The 18,806-nt window shown below is 38.1% G+C and overlaps 3 protein-coding genes across 8 annotated transcripts in view; 2 read left to right on the forward strand and 1 right to left on the reverse strand.

The window, feature by feature from the left end:
* The window catches only part of zmiz1a (zinc finger, MIZ-type containing 1a), a 116,830-nt gene extending 116,252 nt beyond the window's left edge, over window positions 1-578 (forward strand). For all 5 annotated transcript variants that reach the window (XM_055029333.1, XM_055029335.1, XM_055029334.1 and 2 more), the window contains one exon: window positions 72-578. In XM_055029333.1, the coding sequence (XP_054885308.1) occupies window positions 72-179 (108 nt within the window). In that variant the 3' untranslated portion in view covers window positions 180-578. The remainder of the gene's footprint in view (window positions 1-71) is intronic.
* A 4,674-nt stretch (window positions 579-5,252) lies between these two features.
* Window positions 5,253-8,218, forward strand: ppifa (peptidylprolyl isomerase Fa). Of its 2 annotated transcripts, XM_055030265.1 has the most exons (6): window positions 5,253-5,472; window positions 5,563-5,593; window positions 5,680-5,768; window positions 5,870-5,966; window positions 7,578-7,653; window positions 7,739-8,218. In XM_055030265.1, the coding sequence occupies exons 1-6, from the start codon at window positions 5,329-5,331 to the stop codon at window positions 7,872-7,874; spliced, it is 573 nt and encodes a 190-aa protein (XP_054886240.1). In that variant the 5' UTR covers window positions 5,253-5,328; the 3' UTR covers window positions 7,875-8,218. The 2 variants fall into 2 exon arrangements, with proteins under 2 accessions (XP_054886240.1, XP_054886241.1); XM_055030266.1 differs by lacking the exon at window positions 5,253-5,472 and having other exon boundaries at window positions 5,690-5,768.
* Window positions 8,219-11,964: 3,746 nt separating this feature from the next.
* zcchc24 (zinc finger, CCHC domain containing 24) overlaps window positions 11,965-18,806 on the reverse strand; it is a 46,334-nt gene continuing 39,492 nt past the window's right edge. Inside the window, exon 4 of the mRNA XM_055029608.1 lies at window positions 11,965-18,721. Within this exon, the coding sequence (XP_054885583.1) occupies window positions 18,608-18,721 (114 nt within the window). The 3' untranslated portion in view covers window positions 11,965-18,607. The remainder of the gene's footprint in view (window positions 18,722-18,806) is intronic.

Here is an 18,806-nt window from a genome sequence, read left to right on the forward strand (position 1 = left end):
AACTGAAGCTAGACACTGAACACAACTTGCCATCACTGATTTATTTATTTTTTTCTGCTTTTCCCTCTCAGCTGCTTCCAGAGCTAGCCAACCCAGAAGAGTTACTCTCCTACTTGGACCCCCCCGACCTTCCCTCCAACAGCAATGACGACCTACTCTCCCTTTTCGAGAACAACTAGCCCCTCCTCGCCCTCTTCCTGTGAACACTTGGAGCAGCTAGCTGTTTTCACGCACGCGGACTTGCTCGAACTGCTTCCGTGTTGACGACGGGCGTGCGGCACAGGAGCATGGCTGTGAAGGAAGCGGGACGTCAACGCTCGATCCCTGCACCCCCCATTTTTACTCGGCTTGTGTAAAGATTCCACACACCAGTTCCACCTCCTCTGGCTCCACCATTCGTAGCCATGTTGGTGGGCACTAAATTGATATGAAAATATTTATATATTATATACACATACATTACATGTGTATATGAGCATATATAGACATATGTGACTTTTCAAATGAAAACTGTGCAGCTATAATCATATATGACAACACGGAGGAGACAGAAGCCTTGTGTTGTAGCTTTCTTTTCTTTTTTACATATATATATATATATATATATATATATATATATATATATATATATATATATATATATATAATCTATATATATATATATATATATATATATATATATATATATGTATATATATGTGTGTGTGTGTGTAATTTTTCTCTTCACACAAGAGGAGTCAGGGGGAAAGCCATTGTGTTGTAAAAGTGTCTTTTTGAACCCAAACTAAATTTGTTCTTCCAAATCTTCTACACACACAACCCCAGACTTCCCGGTATGTGTGTGTGACAGCTGAGTAACTCTTCTGACTCAGAGCACTGATATCTGTGTCTGCGGAGGACGTGAGCGCATGTTATGCAGCGTTGCATGTTTGTCTGTATACAGGTGCATGTCAATAAATTAGGATATCATTGAAAGGTTAATTGATTAAATTTCCCCAATTGAATTAAAATATTCAATATGTACCATTTATTAGCTTCTAGATATTTTTGACAACATAGGGCAATTCCATTTGCAGCAAATTCTAAAATAAAATTCGAATGTAAAACAAAATCACATGTACCTATGTTTGACCCAGTGCACTTACTAGCATAAAAGTGAAAACATCAACAGACTTTTTGTTAAAACTAATTTTAACGAGCTTTAAATGTAGTTCTGAAATACCATAAAAGTAGCAAGCTTTGCTAGGATTATCCTGCAAGTTCTTTCTTGATTTCTGTCCTTGTTTCTGTGGGGACCAAAGCAAAACCGTTTATTTCATGAAGAAATGCAAAAACATCTCACATTACATGGAAGCATTAAACTCTGAGTAAAATATTTCAAACATTTTGTGTTAATTTTGATGATCATGAAAATCCAGAATCTAGAATCTTAGAAAATTAGAATGTTACATGAAACCAAAAACCTTGTTTTTGTAAATATAGACATTTTATATTATGGCCTGCACAATAATAGGGAAAACTGCGGATTTGACACCATCAACAATGAGGGTAAGTCAAAATTGAGGAATCTTGCTGTTCACTGAGTTCAGAATCCAGATATTTAAATGGAAAGTTGAGTGGAAGAAAAAACTATACTGCTTAACAGTATTTTTTGAAATCACTTCACACTTCGGTGACAAGATTCCTATAAGGACCAAGTGACACATCAGTATGTGTCAACGCTGACAAGCGCTATGAAGATCCTGATACATTTCCTTAAGCAAGACTTGGTAACTGCCAACAGTGTCAAAAGAACCAGTACCTGGTGTAGTGACCACTACACCTCTTTGGCCAGGAAACTCACCTCATCAAATGGTGTGGTTCACAGGAAGATGAGAGAGAGGAGTCATCAAAACAGATGCAACCTGGGTTTTCTCAGCACTATCATTCTCACAAAAGCAGTAATTCATGCAACAAAAAACCCCAACAAAGCATTGAGAGCATACGGTACATTCCATAAACATTTTAAATTTAGATCGTATAATATTACAATTTTCTGAGACAGCGTTGTGTAGCCTTTTATCAACTGTAAGTCATCATTATCAAAATTAACAGAAATAAATGTGAGAATCACATTAGTTTGTGTACTGAATTTATACAGTGAGTTTCTATTTTAGCATTACTGAAACAAGTCCACTTTTTTGATGGTTATCTGATTCATTGAGATGCACTTGAACACGTCCAGTTTTTTTCTTTGCTTACGAGTTTGTGTGAAAGGCAGAGAGCAGGGGAAAAAAGCAGCAGCCCAAAAGCAGAAGAGCGATCGTGGCTTTATTGAACCTCCTCCCCCGTGATGATTTGCTCTTCCTTGTCAAGTTTTGCACCATTTTTATCACAAGTGCACGTGTGCCAACACCCCTTGTTGTCTTCGTCCAGCCCAAACGTGCTCAATCGATCATGTCTTCATTCGTGGGGCTTCATTTTAAATCTCATGGTCTTGTTGTCCTTGTTAATGTTTGATCGTCACCGCTCATTGTAATTAATCCGATCCAACCTTTTTAAATCGCCGTATTGGAAAACACGGCGATGTAGGTGTACATGATTTCCTTTTGTCATGTTTTAACCTTTGAACAGCATACTTTTAGGTAATGAAAAAAAACCATTGTGCATGATGATCCAGCAGACTTGTTGTGTGTATTATATCCCCTTGTGACTGTACAGTGCTGTACCTAAAACTATTAGTGGCTACGTCATGGTACTGTGTGTCTGTCCAGGCCTGCACATGCTCACACACACATACACAACCCCTGATAACAACCTAATATTGTAAGAAATCTATCCCTATGCACTGTCACTGGCCTTGTACTGAGTGTATTGTGTATTTTAACCCCAAACCTGTTACAATGCATCAGCAGAAAGAATATTTAAAACTATCCTGCAGGCTATTCTGAGGTATTTTTCTTATTTTTATATTCTATATGTATGTAAAATCAGATCAGCTTTAACTGAGCTCTGTGTTTCTTTCTAAAGGTTTGTTCATTCAGCTTCAAGGTCCAAATTTGTCCGAAAAAAATTTATTTTCTTTACTGTCGTAACACGCCACCTCGTCCTCTTTATGTAATGTGAGAATGTGCAAAACGAGACCTGATAATGAGCGTTTTATCTCCCCACTTAGCAGAATTTGTGCATTTTCATCTTATTTTCTGTTGTTTTAAATTATTCTTGTCTAATGTCTTCTTTTTTTTTTTTTACAGCCAGTCTGATTTGGGTTATGCAGTTGTAATGCAGTAAAAAAAAAAAAAAAATTGTTTAGCAAAAAGAAGCTTCCCAGTTTCAGTTCAGATCACCTTCCAGAATCAAATTGTGTTTTGATACGATGCACTGCCGCGTTGGGAGATTTTACACCCCCTGCACAGTGTGTGATGATGCATATTAGCTCCCACAGAATCACGTCTTGTAATTTTGCGATCCGATTTGTATTTTCTGATGGCGGACGTTGAAAATGAAGCAGAGGGATCTCAAAGACAAGTTGGCTGATATTGTAAAATGAACTCTGGGGAGGATTCTCCTTACAGGGGGGATTTTTGGGTGGGGTTTTGGGGATGGAAGGGATATTTGTACATAATGTAAATGACAAAATAGAGACACATTAACAGAAATGTATTCATTTTTCTCCAGTGGGAGTGTGCATAGTGTATTTAGAATTTGTAAAGCTTGCATCCTCCTGTCAGACGTTGCATTGGGAAAACCAGTCCGTGTTTGATTGCCTCTGTGCAGACCTCTCTAACCACACCTGTTCAATGTAAGATACTTAATGCCACCTTCCTCACGGGATTCAGGAACAGAAAAAGAAAGAGGGTTTTGCTTTGAGTAATGTTAAACCTCTGTGTTTTTCACTCTTACCTGTGTACTTTTTAAAGGTGCTACAAAATTATTAAAGAAAAGAAGAAAAAAAAAAAAGCTTTTGAGGTATAACTGAGTCTCGGGTGGCTCCCGAGTGTAGCATCCAAAAATTTACAGTTTGTAGAAACAAAATTTTGTCAAATTTGTAACTTTTCTGAAATTTGGCAAATGTGCTGTAAGGGTACAATCTGAAGCGATTGGCACAAGTGGCAATTGTCTCATTTGGTTTTTGTACATTCTGTGTACAATCATTTCATATTCTAAACTGGTCAAAAGAACATTGTGATTTTTAGTCTTGCAAATCTGTATGTAGTTAGATGATGTGACATCCTAATATTTATCTAATAAATATGTATTCAGATGAAACACACTGAACTGCTTATGGACTTTTGTTTTAACATGCTATCTGCACAAACTGTAAAATCTTTACAAAGGCTAAAACTACAATCATTTCTTATTAGAGTAACATAATTAGTGGAATTGAATTTTATCACATTTATTTGTTGTGAGAAAAACTATCACAAATTAAAAAGAGTACAGAAATGTAATAGCCTTTATAATATAAATGAGAAATAAAACATTTTCGTAGAGTTTTTTTTTAATGAAATAAAACAGAATGAATGAAAAGAAGCTAGAAAAATGTAAGTTTGGAGACATGCTTGAAGAAACATTGAGATCATATTTAAAGGCATATTTCAGATTCACTGAAGCAATGCTCTGTTTAAACGTCATAAACAGTAAAATCTTACAATTACCAAATGTCTTGGTGTCTTCATGTTGTGAGAATCAATGTCATTGGTGGTGCACCACCTCCTACTTGTATTTCCTGTGTAAATCATCGTTGGTTTAAATAACTAACCAATGCAAACATGATGAATGGTTCGCAAAATGGAGTTGGCACAAACTTTTGCCCTCTTCTCCTTTCAGGTTAGTTTTGGCTTCCAGGTTCAACTGATCTGGATTAATTGATTGGTTATTTGAAGAAACCAAAAAAAAACAATGTGCACTCAAAATTTGCACAGCATTGTATATGTTCACTGCTTTAAAAAAAAGTCCTTTTTGAAAATACACACGAATATTAATTAAGGAACTTTTAATCTATTAAAGTTCCTTAATTTTAATTTTAGTTGCAGAATCTTGCCGACAACCAGGGTCAAATAAAGTGTTGCAAAGTAAAATCCCTACTCTTTGTTTCAGCACGAACAGCGGAAATCATTAACATAACTGAACTGCTTTGAAGTCAACTAGAAACAGCCAAACATTTGGAGCAAACAAACAGAGGTAACAAAATAAAGTCGGTCTTGGCGTGTCACTTCCTTCCTCACGGTGTCGCTGTTTCACTCTGCGGCAGGTCTGCCGCCTTTGAGTGACGTCACGCGTAAACAGCGCCAGCGCCCACGGCCGTAGAGACGCTGGTTGCTCCTCTGCATTCAGGCGGCTGAATATATGTTACAAATTAAAAACCGCCTGCGGTTCGGCCCGCTGGGTCTCGCTGCTGCCAGGCTGGTCTCCTCAGGCCCCGTCAAGAACCCCGTCGTGTTTCTGGACATCGAGGCCGACGGCGAACCTCTGGGAAAAGTTATCATTGAGGTTAGCAGCCCCAGCTAACGCACTAGCCTCTCTCATTACACGGAGATTCTCATAACTCATATTAAGTCATTTGTCTGTGTTATCTGGCAGCTGAACGCGGATGTGGTGCCAAAGACTGCAGGTATAATTTTAAAGAAACATGCAAAAAAAAAAAAAGAGAGAGAGATCTATTTCTTATAACTGTGATGTAAATTTAATTGTGAACAGAAAATTTCAGATCCCTGTGCACAGGAGAACATGGCTTTGGCTATAGAGGCTGCAGGTTTCACAGGATCATCCCTGACTTCATGTGTCAGGTGAGTTTGTTTTTTTAAGATGCTAAATAATGCAAAGTGATATATTAAAAACCCCCAAAAGTTTCAGAGTGGTGACCATTCTTTTGTGTTTTCTGTCGCAGGGAGGAGATATCACAAACAACAATGGCACAGGAGGCAAGTCTATATATGGAAAAACATTCAAAGATGAAAACTTCAAGTTGAAACACACCGGTCCAGGTATGTAATCACACTGAAAAAATCCTTCAGTGGAAAACCATGATTTTCTGGTTCTCTGCCCATCGGTTGGAAGTGCATTTTCTTCATCCTCTGAATCCCTCCGGTTTTCCATGCATGGGTTTTGGTTTTATGGTCAATATCAACAACTAAAGAAATAAAAGTGTTAAATTAACTAGTCAATTAAAGAAGACAATAAAATTTAGCTAATATAGAAAAAAAAAAACCCAGATATATAAAAAGTCATGTCATCACCCTTTGCTCGAGTTGAAAGACAGGGACCAGAAAGGGCAAGCCGCTTCTCAGCATAGGAATAGCAACAGAAGAGGCGTGATCGACTATAAACGGCGTGTAAAACTCCAGGCCAAGATGGACACTGTCCCACAACTTTTAGATGTTCCACTGGTCCAACACACCTGAATCATATGCCTGAATTAGCTTCTCAGTGCCGTCCAGTTCCCCAGAGTCCTGCTGATGACATCAGAGACACATCTAAAAGTGAGGGGACAGAAGCTCTGGAGGCCTGCTGGAGTTTGACATCCGTGACCTGTACTGTTAATAAAAATCTCAAAATGTTGTTGTTGTCAGAACTCGGTGTTCTAGATGAAAGCTGGCCATGTAAAAGATCTTGCATATCTGACACGGCCAGACCGTTCGGAACCTAACAAGTTAAAATTAAAATCTTAAGCAATTCCACACTGGATAGGAAGCCAGTGGAGCGAAGCCAACTCTGGAGATGTACGCCCCCGCTCCCAAGTTCCTGTGATAAGTTGAGATGACGCCACTGAAAAAGTAGCTTATTATCACATTTATATGTAAATACATGTGAATATCACCAGCAAAGCAGTTTCTAAAGATGAAACCAGAAGGCAACAAAATAATGAAATACATCAGACTTGGAAGAATCAACAATTAAAAGGCAGTCATTTCAAATTCTTAAGTGTCATTTTACTGCTGTGATATTGTTTAAAATCAGACTGACACTTTCCATAAATGCAATTATGATTCACCAGTGACTCTGCTAAATGAAAACTATTTTGTTCTGAAAAGAGAAGACAGTTTGGAAATGAGCCTGAAACCTGACAGACTTAACCAGACAGAATATATATATATATATATATATATATATATATATATATATATATATATATATATATATATATATGTGTGTAAAAAAAAAAAAAAAAAAAAACCTCAATAAAACCCAGTAAGTTCCCCCAGTGATGAACTTACTCTTCCTCTCCACTAGATGGCAGTTCTTAAGCTCATGAAGCCATACAAACTTCTGGTCATATAGATTTTGCAATCCTGATGTGAATGACCTACTTTTCAAGGAGCCAACATGAACAAATCAAAATCATTTCTTTTTCTCAGATCAACATTTTTTTTTTCACATGGAGTTCATTTTTTCAGGGCTCATTCTGTTGTGTGATCAGAGATTGCGTAAGCCGTCCAGGAAGAAAAACAGGCCTCTTTTTCCCTCACGCATTTCTTGACCTTTATCATGTTCTTCAGTGAGGCCTTAATGCTCCTTGATCAGGGGTAAAAGTAAAAGGGGACACAGAGGTGTTCTGGAGTGTGACAACGCTCTGACTGGTGTTTCTGTCTCCGCAGGGACGCTTTCGATGGCGAACTCGGGGCCACACACGAACGGCTCGCAGTTCTTCATCTGTACAGCAAAAACCGAGTGGTAGGCACTCGCCCGTCTTCACAGAACCTCATCGCATCCGGGTGTGTCTCTCTACTGGGCTGAGCTGTTGTGTTCCGACTGGCAGGCTGGATGGAAAACACGTGGTCTTCGGGCAGGTGACGGACGGCATGGATGCAGTCATGAAGATGCAGTCCTTTGGTCTACACGATGGAGGAGTGCTCAAGACAATAGTCATCACTGACTGTGGAGAGATCAAATAAAAAGCACAGACTGCTCTTGAATGCAGCAGTTATGCTTTCTGTATTTGAGATCACTATAACTAGGATTTGTCACATGTCAGGTGAGATACTAAGTAATGCAAATATTTATCTCAATATTAAATTCTCAAAATATTGGTCAAAACACTAACAATATGATTAATGTCAAGTCAGGAACATTTAGAAATGTGTAAAAAAAAATTATTGATATAATAATGCAATAAGTACCATTGAGACATATTCCTGTTATTGAGAATTCTGCTCAGTGAAACACACTGAGAATACACTTTGTACATTCTGACTTATCTATGCAATCCATTGAATAAAATCAGATGGGTTTTTCCACATCCTCTGTGTTTTTGAACCCCGTTTGTATCAAATGTTGTGCAGTCAGTTGTCTCTTGGTCTGGGGTTTCTGTTGCCTAAGAGTCAAGCTACCAGCTTCAGTTGTTTTGAGGCAGATGTTTCAGTGTGTCGGGACTGACTGAAGGAAGCCTGTTCGGCTACTGAAGGTCTCCGCATGGATATTCTCGATGCAGGTTCTGCTAAAGCGTAACCTTCCCAAATACGTCGCCTGCGTGGGAACATTGACTGTCGATCCAAAACGTGTATATGGGATATAGCTTAGCATCAGTGTGTGGGGAGGAGGGAACTTCACAGATGTGCAGCTGACCCATGCACCCACTCACAGTCGCAGCTGGGTTCTGAGATGCTGAATGAGTCCAGCCTGCAGCTCAGCTTTTAAATCCAGCACCCAGATTTGTCAGAGTGAAATACAATTTCCCATTCTTTAGATGGTTTTAAATTTATTTCCTACTCAGCCTCTGTCAAACTTTAATGCCATAGGCTTACAGGTTTTTTTGTGTGAGCAGTCATGATTTGTGTTCACTGATCTGAACCTTCCCTCTGCTTTTAGACACAGTGACACCTGAAGACCATACAGACAAACACAGCTTTTATTAACTTTCCTCACTGTGTGATAAGAAGGATCGAATATCTTTCGTTGTTACTACATACAAAATACTCAAGCTTGACTTCTACAGTATCTTCAAAAGCTCATTAAGAGCAGTGGATGTTTTACTGTTTCTCATTACACATTTTTATTAGACTGACAGTCCAACACTAAGTGCTGCATAATTGTGAAATGAAAGACAAATCAGATATGGATAATCATGTCTTTTTTTTGTTTGTTTGTTTTTTTCACAAAAATGCAAACGTGTGGCATGCATCTGTATGGGACCGTATTTGTGGAATCTACTGTCTCCAGCAAACACAGTTGCCCATTTTTTAGGATATGTGCCTTTGCAACTTTCCACATGTACGTGTACATCCAGAGACTGAAGATTCTGCTCAAATTTCTTTGCAAATGAGCTCAAGCTCAGCCGGGTCAGACGGAGATCCACTATGAATGTCATTTTTCATTTCTTGCCACTGATTTAGGTCTGGACTGTGACTGGCTCGTTCTATTGCTCTTGTCTGCATGTTTAGTAATGTTCTTTTTTTTTTTACAACTATTTATATTGAGACTCTAAATACTAAATTAGGTTGTTGCACTGGATTTTGGTTAAGAATGTCAAAGTGAAAGGAACTGAAAACCAATGCATACCACAAATGTCTGGTTTTCACTAGTATAAAAAAAAACAAAGATTTTTTTTTTCTACCACTTCACAGCTGTGCACTAATATGTGTTTCCTCTACCAAATAACCTGCAATAGAATCCATAAAGTTAGTGGATGTGACGTGAAAAGGTTTTCTGAAGGGCTCCGCCTTTTGTTGCAAAACCTTGTCAATAATTGAATTGCTACACACACGCGCGCACGCACACACACACACCATGCACTTCTTTATACTCATTCAGCTCCATTGCTGTGTTATTTGAATAACATTTTACAACATCTCCTTATTTTTAGAGATGAGATTTTAAATGTGTAACAGCAGGATGTACGCTGTACTTTCATGCACAACTAAGAAGCTGTTTTACAGATTGTTACAAGCTGCGGTCTGATTACAGGACATGTGCTCCCTTGTGCCACCGACCCTGCTGGTTTTAAAGCTTCCCGAAGAGAAAAACAAAACACACACAAAAAAAAACGTTCCCCTTGCTTTTTTTAGACTCACACTTCAGGACACTTCCTGTCCTTTGGAGCAGGATGTGACATCCCCCCCGATTTGAATACAGTTACCAGATGATGAACATGTGAACTACGGTATATGTGCTCCGGGTTCAGTCAGTGCAAATGATTTGGTTTTTCTGGAACCACAGAGGAACCTGAGGATGTGTTTGGATTTGCACGTAGGATCTTTATTTGAAAGGCAGAAGGAAGAGGGGAGGAGGCCCGGGCCGACCCGAAAGCCTGAGAGTGGGTGGTGCTGCTCATCAACCTAATACTTCATGAAAGTAAATAATGAAGCGACGTAAAAAGGCAAGCTCTCGCCCCTAAATGAAAGCACATGTGTCCTGACCTTCCATCGTTTGTTTGAATTCTCAGATTACATTGTTGCCATAGAGACTTTTTTTTTTTTTGTCCTGCTCACGCTCTGTTTGGGCTAAAAGATGTTGTGACAAACTTGGTATCATTTGGGTCTCCACCCTCTCTTCGTTCGCAGCCATTTGGAATGCATGTTCAATATTGTGATTAGGAAAGCTCGGCCTGGAGGAGAGAGGCACTGTCCTCGACACAAGTGCAAAACAATGACGTCTTGACAGCTGGGACCGGCCGCCTTCTCGGCGAAACGGCTCGCATTTATCACCCAGCACCCGTGTCAGCGAGTGTCCTTTTTTTTTTATGCGTCTTTGGGGGGTTTTCTATCCACAGCCAGACTCCGGGTGTTGAAATGCGAGGCCTGGCAGCTTTATGTGTCTGCTATCTTTCAGCACTTTCACTGAATGTTTTCTTTTTTTCTTTAAAAAAAAAAGTCTTTTTAAACACGTCTCACTCGACTGCATAACACAACTACCACGGATAATCCATTAGGAACCTCTTCGCCGTAATCTATGTCCTGTGTCTAGAGCCTTCACAGATAGAAATGTAGCGATTGTAAAACAGATTTTTGCACAACTATTTATGGCCTTTGGTTATATCGCCACTACAAACTTCACTTCACTGCATTTTAATGAAATTTTATGTGCTATACCTACATAAAGTAGTGCTTTACTGTAAAGTGCTAGAAAGAGGCTGTAGACACCATTTACTCTGATATCCCTTGATGAAATACAGTGAAGCCAAATGCTTGCAACCTTGTTAGTTTCTAACGTCCACCTGTGGCTAATTGAATCCGAGTATAAATACAGCTGTTCTGTAAAGGGGTCAGAAGGTCATTCCGGAGCAAATGGGATCAGCAAGACCAGGCAACACACTACAAAAGCTAAAAGAAGCCCCATTTAAGACAGAAGGTGCTAAAAATGACATGTGTTGTCCTGTGTGAAGGAAAACTAACACCGCACATTACCCCGAACACGCTATTCTAGCAATAAAAAGTGGCAGTGACATCACCGTGCTCTGGGGAAGTTTTCGTCTCCCAGCAGAAGCGATGCTGGTCCGAGTTGATGGGAAAATGGATGAAGCGAAAATACTGAGTAATCCTGGAAGGAAAGCTGTTAGAGCCAGAAAAAGAATTGAGACTGAGTGGAAGGTTAACCTTCTCGCAGGACAATGACCCCAAACATTAGAGCCAGGTTTTAAATCAAAACCTGTTAAATGATTAAAACGGTCAAGCCAAAGTGCAGCTGGAGCTGTTTTGAAAAGAAGAATAGTTGGAGAAAGTCATTGAATGTGCAAACTGCTAGAGACTCTCCTTTAAGCTATTAACTCAAAGGGTAAAATACAAATGCACATCTCATTTTTCGTCTTTTATTTGTAAAAAAATATTTAAAAAACCCCTGAAAATACAGGTATCCTTTTTACTAACTACAGTAAATGGCACTACTCTGCTGCGGTAGTTTATAAAATCCTTATAAACTACTTTCATCTGTTGTTGCAACGTGCTAAAATGTGGGAAAGTTCTTCTACACGCACTGGACACATCAGGAATCAATGAGGAGGTATTGGCTGAAACCAGACACAAGATAAATAAAAACAAAACACACTTTGAGCAGATATAAATTTGCCTTTTATTCATCAAGCTCTCAACAGCTCCAAAGCACTAAAATGTTTTCCCATCTATCAAATAAGGCACATTTTGGAATGCCGTTTCATGGACGTGAAAAAACAGACCTGTGGCCGACGCTCCAAACCTCTCCGGTCCATGTTCGCCCCCCACCCCCAAAAAACACTAAAAGAAATAAAAAATAAAAAAAATCATTCACCTCTCGCCTGCGTTCCGTCCAATTCAAACATAACATTATTGCAATATTGCATTGCAAACATCTCAAGAGATACACACACACACACGCGCACACACACACACAGCACAGAAAGAAACAGAGCGTTCCAGCTTGACCACATTTAAGTGTTAACACATTACATTCAGTAAATATGTGTTAATCATAGAGGCTACACTTCTGTTAAATGAAATACTTCAGGACTAAAGTTGCTGATAATGTTAAAACTACTGTAAAAGGATTTAAATAAGTGTAAATTGCACAAAGTAATATTTCATCCAAATCCAAACACATGCACATGCAAACTCGGGACAGTTCTTTGTCAAACATACCTTCCTGACAAAAGCGTAGCACGTCCTAATCTACAAATACGTTGTTTTTTTTCTAACAGTTTCCTGTCGTCGCTGCTTTAAGCAAACTACATCTCACAGTTTAATGTGCTTATACAGTGGTGAATATCCATCACTAGATAAGAAAACAACAAATACATCATCTCTGCATGTTAACACAACAAATCTGCATATTAGTGTTTACAAAAAGAATACATACGGCTTTAAGGCGGGTTAGTCGCATAGCAATGTGGGTTATTTAACACTGCTACCAAGTGGAAAAAACAATGGCTTATAAATGAGAAAGGGTATTAATTATGTACCAGCTTTTTCTCTAATAATATTCTATGTAGACATCAATATTTCCTTCTTCGTGAGACTTTGTTGCATATTCTATACAAAAAGTGTTGTAAAAAGTCCATAAATATTTCTGCAGGATATTCCTCCAGACGAGTGTAAAATAAAACAGAAACAATTTCCCAGCTTTGATTATTTCTCAGCGATAGGCCCTTCTTTATAGACACAAACAAACAAACAAACAAACAAAAAAAAGCTATATATTGATAAACATCGGAACTCATGGCCATCAAATATATACATAAAACATCTTAGTCAGGGAAATAAGTTGCAGATTGCTTTAGAAATTTCAACATCTAGTAATGTTTCCAAAATACACATCTTATTCATAGAAAACAAAAAAAAGCTAATTCTGATCTGATGATGTACTAGAAAATTCTAAATAGTTCATTCTCTGTTTTCAATGTCTTCCATCAGTTGATTCTAGAGATGTCATTTATAATGGCACCATTATGTCCCGTTCCTGTGTGGAACCAAACTTTCTGACGGGATTTTCTTCTCCCATAATAACAATGTTACTCATGAGGTTAATTTATAAGGCATCATTGGTATGTACTCTGGCAAACCAGTTAGTGTGACTGAACAAAGCAAAAGGAGAATATTAACATTAAGACAAATGGATTGTTCCCATTAATGGATGAGCGTGAGGAGTCTGACTAAAGATTAAAAAAATAAATAAATAAAAAATCCAAAATCTTCTGTTTAAAGGGGCAGTCCTCCAGTTCAATAAATAAAGTTCGCCCATTCTCAGGTTTTGAAAAAGTGACACCTTTTCAAGACGGAGAAAATTACGTCAACAACATCCTAATGACACGTAATCTCACTTAATCTGAAAATGCCAATTGAAAGGCTTCTTAGTTTTAAGCAAAAATGCATCAAGAAGACAATGATGACTAGGACTCACTTTATCCCTAAAAATCTATAAACCTGATCATTTTTCATGTCAATGAATGTGTCACAGCTAAGTCAACCATTTATACTAACAACAGTCCTCAGTGTGGAAGTTGTAACAAAGGAAAGAAGAAAAGCACAGAGGATGTGAGAATATTCCAGAAAGGAGCAACTTTCTATAGAGACGTGTTGCCTCCTCCTTCAGCCTGCTACTTTTAAACAGGGAACGAGACATTTGCAGAAAACAGGGAGCCAAGCGTATTTAATTAAGTTCCTTTGTTTTTTCCTCTTTAATGAATCCAGTTTAGCCTGTTATGAAATGTACTGGAGTTGAAAGAGTTGGCATTGTTTTGGAAATCAGTTAAAGTCCGTTCATTTTTACATCAAATGCACACAAAGAGACTGCTGTTTACAATTAGAAATCCTAAGTTTTAGTGCTCTAACTTTGGTTTTGGAGAAAATCATTGTTTAGTTTTATGTTTTATTGCATTCTATTTCAATTGCGGAAAGTACAGCTCTTAAAACAACTCAGAATTGGTGAAAATGATCAGCAACGGCTTGGAGATCGCTAATATTTGCATCTTGGCTGTTGACACCACATGGCATTCACACTAAATCAAATCACAAGGGATCTTTACACCTGTCCTGTGAATGCAATGTGATCCTACTGTTAATGGTTCAATAAGAGGGGGTCTTTTTTGTAGACATACTGCCAGATGCCTTTAGTACTCAATAAGCAACAAGTTCTCTGCTACAATTAGGTGCCAACTGTTTGCATAAGCATTTCATTGCAAGCAGATGAGGAATGAAAATGCACTAAAGCCCATAACTGGTAAAAAAATAAAATAAAAATAATACATCTGGTCTTTGCAAACAAATATCCTGCAAGCTAGTTGTTTTTAGCAGGAAAATCAGATTACATCACATTTATGCAAGGCATGAGTCGATGTACTTTCAGGTCTCCATATGTGATTTAATCATCCCAAAAACACAAGTCAATGCCAGGTGTGATGTCATCTTTTAACAGGCAGTGTAGTTTATAAAAGTTTATGTTATGGGACCATATGGAAAACAAGTTTGTGGGATTTTGAGCTTATTCCAAGTGACTGAAAGTGAATAAGAGATTTGCTTTTGTTAGTGTTAAGCATTTCAGCTTTACGAACTAAATCCCTGGAGTGCCCTTTTTAACTGAAAAGTTGGCGTTTGCTTCATTTCCACACACACAGCAATGTACCAGTATGACTCCAAGTACTGCAAGTAAATGTGTATGTTTTTTTTTCTTTTTTTAACAAAACCAGTATTTTCTTGGATAAATGGAACCACAACAGATTATAAGGAGAAACAAAACAAAGCGTGAGGTCCAAAGTTTTATAAGCATTTCGTTCTGTTGTGAGGATCTAAAAAGAAATAACATCTATGTTGATATTCCATGACAACAGACCACAGTGGGATTGTTATTGCCAGCTGGAAACGCTGGTCCAGCAAACTGCTCTGAAGCGAACACCCGCCATGCCAGTTCAACCGCTAATAGAGGGGCTTTAATCTTTTTCTCATCCTTTGTCACATCTTGAACCTCCATCAGACTTTCTGAACATCACAGTTAGCACATACGCAGTTCCACCTCTGAGCCCACGGCACTTACCCTTCACTCTTTGAAATCTTTTGAAGGCACGTACATGTTACAGTATAAAAAAATATATACTCAACCAGCATCGAAAAGGCTTCAGATACAGTACATATAATGGGGGTCACAAGTCCTTGAAAGGTAGATTCCGATCATTTGAAACTAATATGAAACTCCCTCTGTAATTCTCCAGATCTACGGTTTGATAATACCTCCTGAAGGCACTGAAAAACTGACTGTGTTACATTACTTTCAGTATACATAACAATTATCAGCTTTGCCTTTCACTTAGCCAGAGTTTAAATTGAATTCCTCCACTTAGGAGTTATCTCTGCACTTATTCTGAGCTTGAAACAGATACTTTGGGATTTTCAAAGTGAGGTTCCATTAAAAAGTTATAATTAACCAACATCTTACCAGCAGTAGATAACTTTCTAAAAGAAAAGAAAAGAAAAGACCAAAGCGAACAGCTACCATCCTACACAAGGCACATGCCAGTATTAGATTATCACAGTATGATAAGCTTGAGTAACAATATTAGAGTGTCGCAGTATTTACACAAAAATGAAAAAAAAAATATAAAAACATATCATGCCTAATTAATTTATAACAGGAGAGGGACAATTATTTTAACTGCTACTAAATAATTAACATATTGCTAATTATTGTTATAATAACGTTATATTTTACAATTTCTTACAATTATTTTAATAGACTTAAAAACTCTGGAAAGCACCCACGAGATTTAATAGTAGTTTTTCTGTTCTTGTACTTCCTTTTGATTTTATGATTTTATTTCATAGAATAAAATTGAGAAGGTCAGCATCCGTCTTTCAGCCACACATCTGGCAGTCCACAGTAACATGTGGGGGAGGGGGAGTATAAAGATACTTATTGCTCCATACTGTCCAAGAAGGCGCTGGTAACTTCTGCAGACTCTTTTGAATCTCAATATAAATATTTGAAACTGAAGGAACGATATAATGGAAACATTTATTGGTACTGAAATTGTTTGCACTGGGGTGCTTTTACACAAGTTGGTAATAATATTAGGAAAATAATAAAAGTAGGAGACAGAGCACCGATAACCTTCCTGTATAAAATCATGCTGCACTTTCTCACTTTCTTCTTCTTTTCCTCTACAATTTGTATTATTTGCTCATATTTTAAGTGTTAGCATTTCGTTTTCCTTGTTGTTGTTTTTCTGTTTCTGTCTGCTTTTGCTTCGGCTATAGTACCTTCCTGGAGGAATGCGTCGGCTGAGATTATGCTTCCATCAACTAATCGATTTCCCTCTCCTGCTAATAACCTTTTACTTCCATGAGCATAAACAATAACCTACATCGGTTCATCTGTTTCTTTTTGTATATTCTGCTCTGGCTTCTCAAATCTCCAGTCGGTCGTGGCAGATGGTCTCTAATACTGAGCCAGTTTCTGCTGGAAGATTCTTCCCATTAAAGGGCCATTTTTCTTCTTCACTGTTGCAACATGAATGCTAGGTATGAGGGATCGCTATAAGGTCAACAACAATATAAGTGATTGTCACTATGTGCTCATCCTGGGGGGCGGAAGCTGCAAGTCAATGACTAGATGATGGGTTTCCTCTTTTCACCTCACATTGAATAATAAACTGAGCTTAATGTACTGTTCGATAACTAGCATCAATTGGAATGTATGTGTGATTGAACTCAATAAAGTTTTGTGAATTGCTGCAATATTAATAAACCAAATTTTTGCCAAGAGTAATTTATCTGACAGAAAAGTAAGGCAGTGCAAAAATACATAAAATTGCATTAATTTAAACGGCTGTAATATTTTCCTTTTTACACCAATTAATATTTTTTATTTTTATTTTTTAACAGCATTAACCTGGCAAGAAAAGCCCCCTGTGGTATTTTCACTGCCTGAATCACAGAGGAAGATCATTAGTGGTGCACTGCCTCATACCTCCATTTTCTGTGCAGATACCGCCCACTGTAAAAGTGACCGCACTTTAAAAGTTCAAACAAGACATTTTTCCTTCAAACTGCTGGCCCCTCTCTGAGTAACGGTTAGGTTCAGCCTATGGATTCAGCTAATTTGGATTTATACAAAATAAAAACGCAAGTAGGCATCATAACTTTTAAACAAAACCTCTCTTCAAATGCCCTGAGCCATACCTTTAGCCTTCCTGCATAGCCTCCCTATTCTGGACACAAAGGTGAAAGCTTTGGAAATATCTACCAGATATAACTACAACATATTTCAACAGTTTAACTTCTAAGTTTTTCATATATACTGTATAAATACTAATTTAATTCAAAGCATGGCAAGAACTTCATTGCTATAAAGAATACTGTTTAACAAAATCATGTTCAGACTGAAACTTGTCCTATAGATTGACTCTTCTTTTGATTTGAAGCTACAGTAATCTGTCCAACATCTGCTGCTGCCGCCCAATACAGCTATCTCCAAATTTGCAAAGCTAAGAAAAATTTCCAGAGGGGTTCGGTGAAACCGCTTCTGTCAACTTTTTCAAAAATCCATCTGAGGAGCGACGCTATACGACTGAACCTACTACAGTAGTTCCTAAATACACATGGATGCAGTAACACAATGTGATACACAAACATAGAAAAAAAAATTCCATATGTCCCAGTTAAATTTCAAATTGCACACTAGAAGAAAAGGAAATAAATATGTGAAATGTAAGATCGGGATGTATGGCACTTTATCCCTCAGTTAATTCACAGTTAGTAAGATGTGCTGCTGACCCCTAAAACGAACGGCCGACGGCCTTCTTTTTCATTTTACCATCGCTAGAAGCCTCCTGACTAAAATGTTCACCACATCGCATACTTCACTTGGCAAGAAAAAGGAAAGCAGATCTCTGTAAACACAAAGCCAACGAACCCCAAGGTGAGGTATTGACAATAAACATATTGTCAGTAACACCAATACGATACATGCTTGGTGCTAATTCATCGATACATTAATTTGCTGGAGTTAAATATACATTTGGAGTAATGCAGTTTCTAGTACATGGTTTTACAATTTGTTGGAAAGCGTGCAAGATGAATGATCCTGATCTTACATAAGGAAGGTATCAGAAATATAAAGAGAGGACTAGAGCTACTGTCCGGAAGCAGAGTGGACAAGAAGGGAAGACCTGCTTGTCAATAGGCAGATAACATGAGTTATGATGGCAAAGTTCTTTCCCTCTGGGTGGAGCTGATTATTGCACGCGGCGGCAGTAGTAGCCTAGGACTTTACATTTCTCACACAAGTGTTGTGGGTGCTCTTTACTCTGGTCAGACACATCCAGGCCGTCCGGCTTCTCCAAAGGTCGCTGGAGAAACAAACAAAACAAATAATGAGTCAGACTAATTAAGGAAAGAAGGACACTTTGGTTTTGACCTGGTACCTGCAAGTAA

Source organism: Poeciliopsis prolifica, unplaced genomic scaffold (genome assembly GCF_027474105.1).
Source record: "Poeciliopsis prolifica strain line A6 unplaced genomic scaffold, Auburn_PproV2 SCAFFOLD005, whole genome shotgun sequence".
Lineage (NCBI taxonomy): Eukaryota > Metazoa > Chordata > Actinopteri > Cyprinodontiformes > Poeciliidae > Poeciliopsis > Poeciliopsis prolifica.

What these genes read in the sequence shown, in the direction of transcription:
- ppifa (XM_055030265.1), top strand. Translation starts at nt 5,329, where the DNA reads ATGTTACAAATTAAAAACCGCCTGCGGTTCGGCCCGCTGGGTCTCGCT. An exon ending in TCCCTGACTTCATGTGTCAG is followed by an intron (nt 5,769 to 5,869) that starts GTGAGTTTGTTT and finishes TTTCTGTCGCAG; the next exon opens with GGAGGAGATATCACAAACAA. An exon ending in GTTGAAACACACCGGTCCAG is followed by an intron (nt 5,967 to 7,577) that starts GTATGTAATCAC and finishes CTGTCTCCGCAG; the next exon opens with GGACGCTTTCGATGGCGAAC.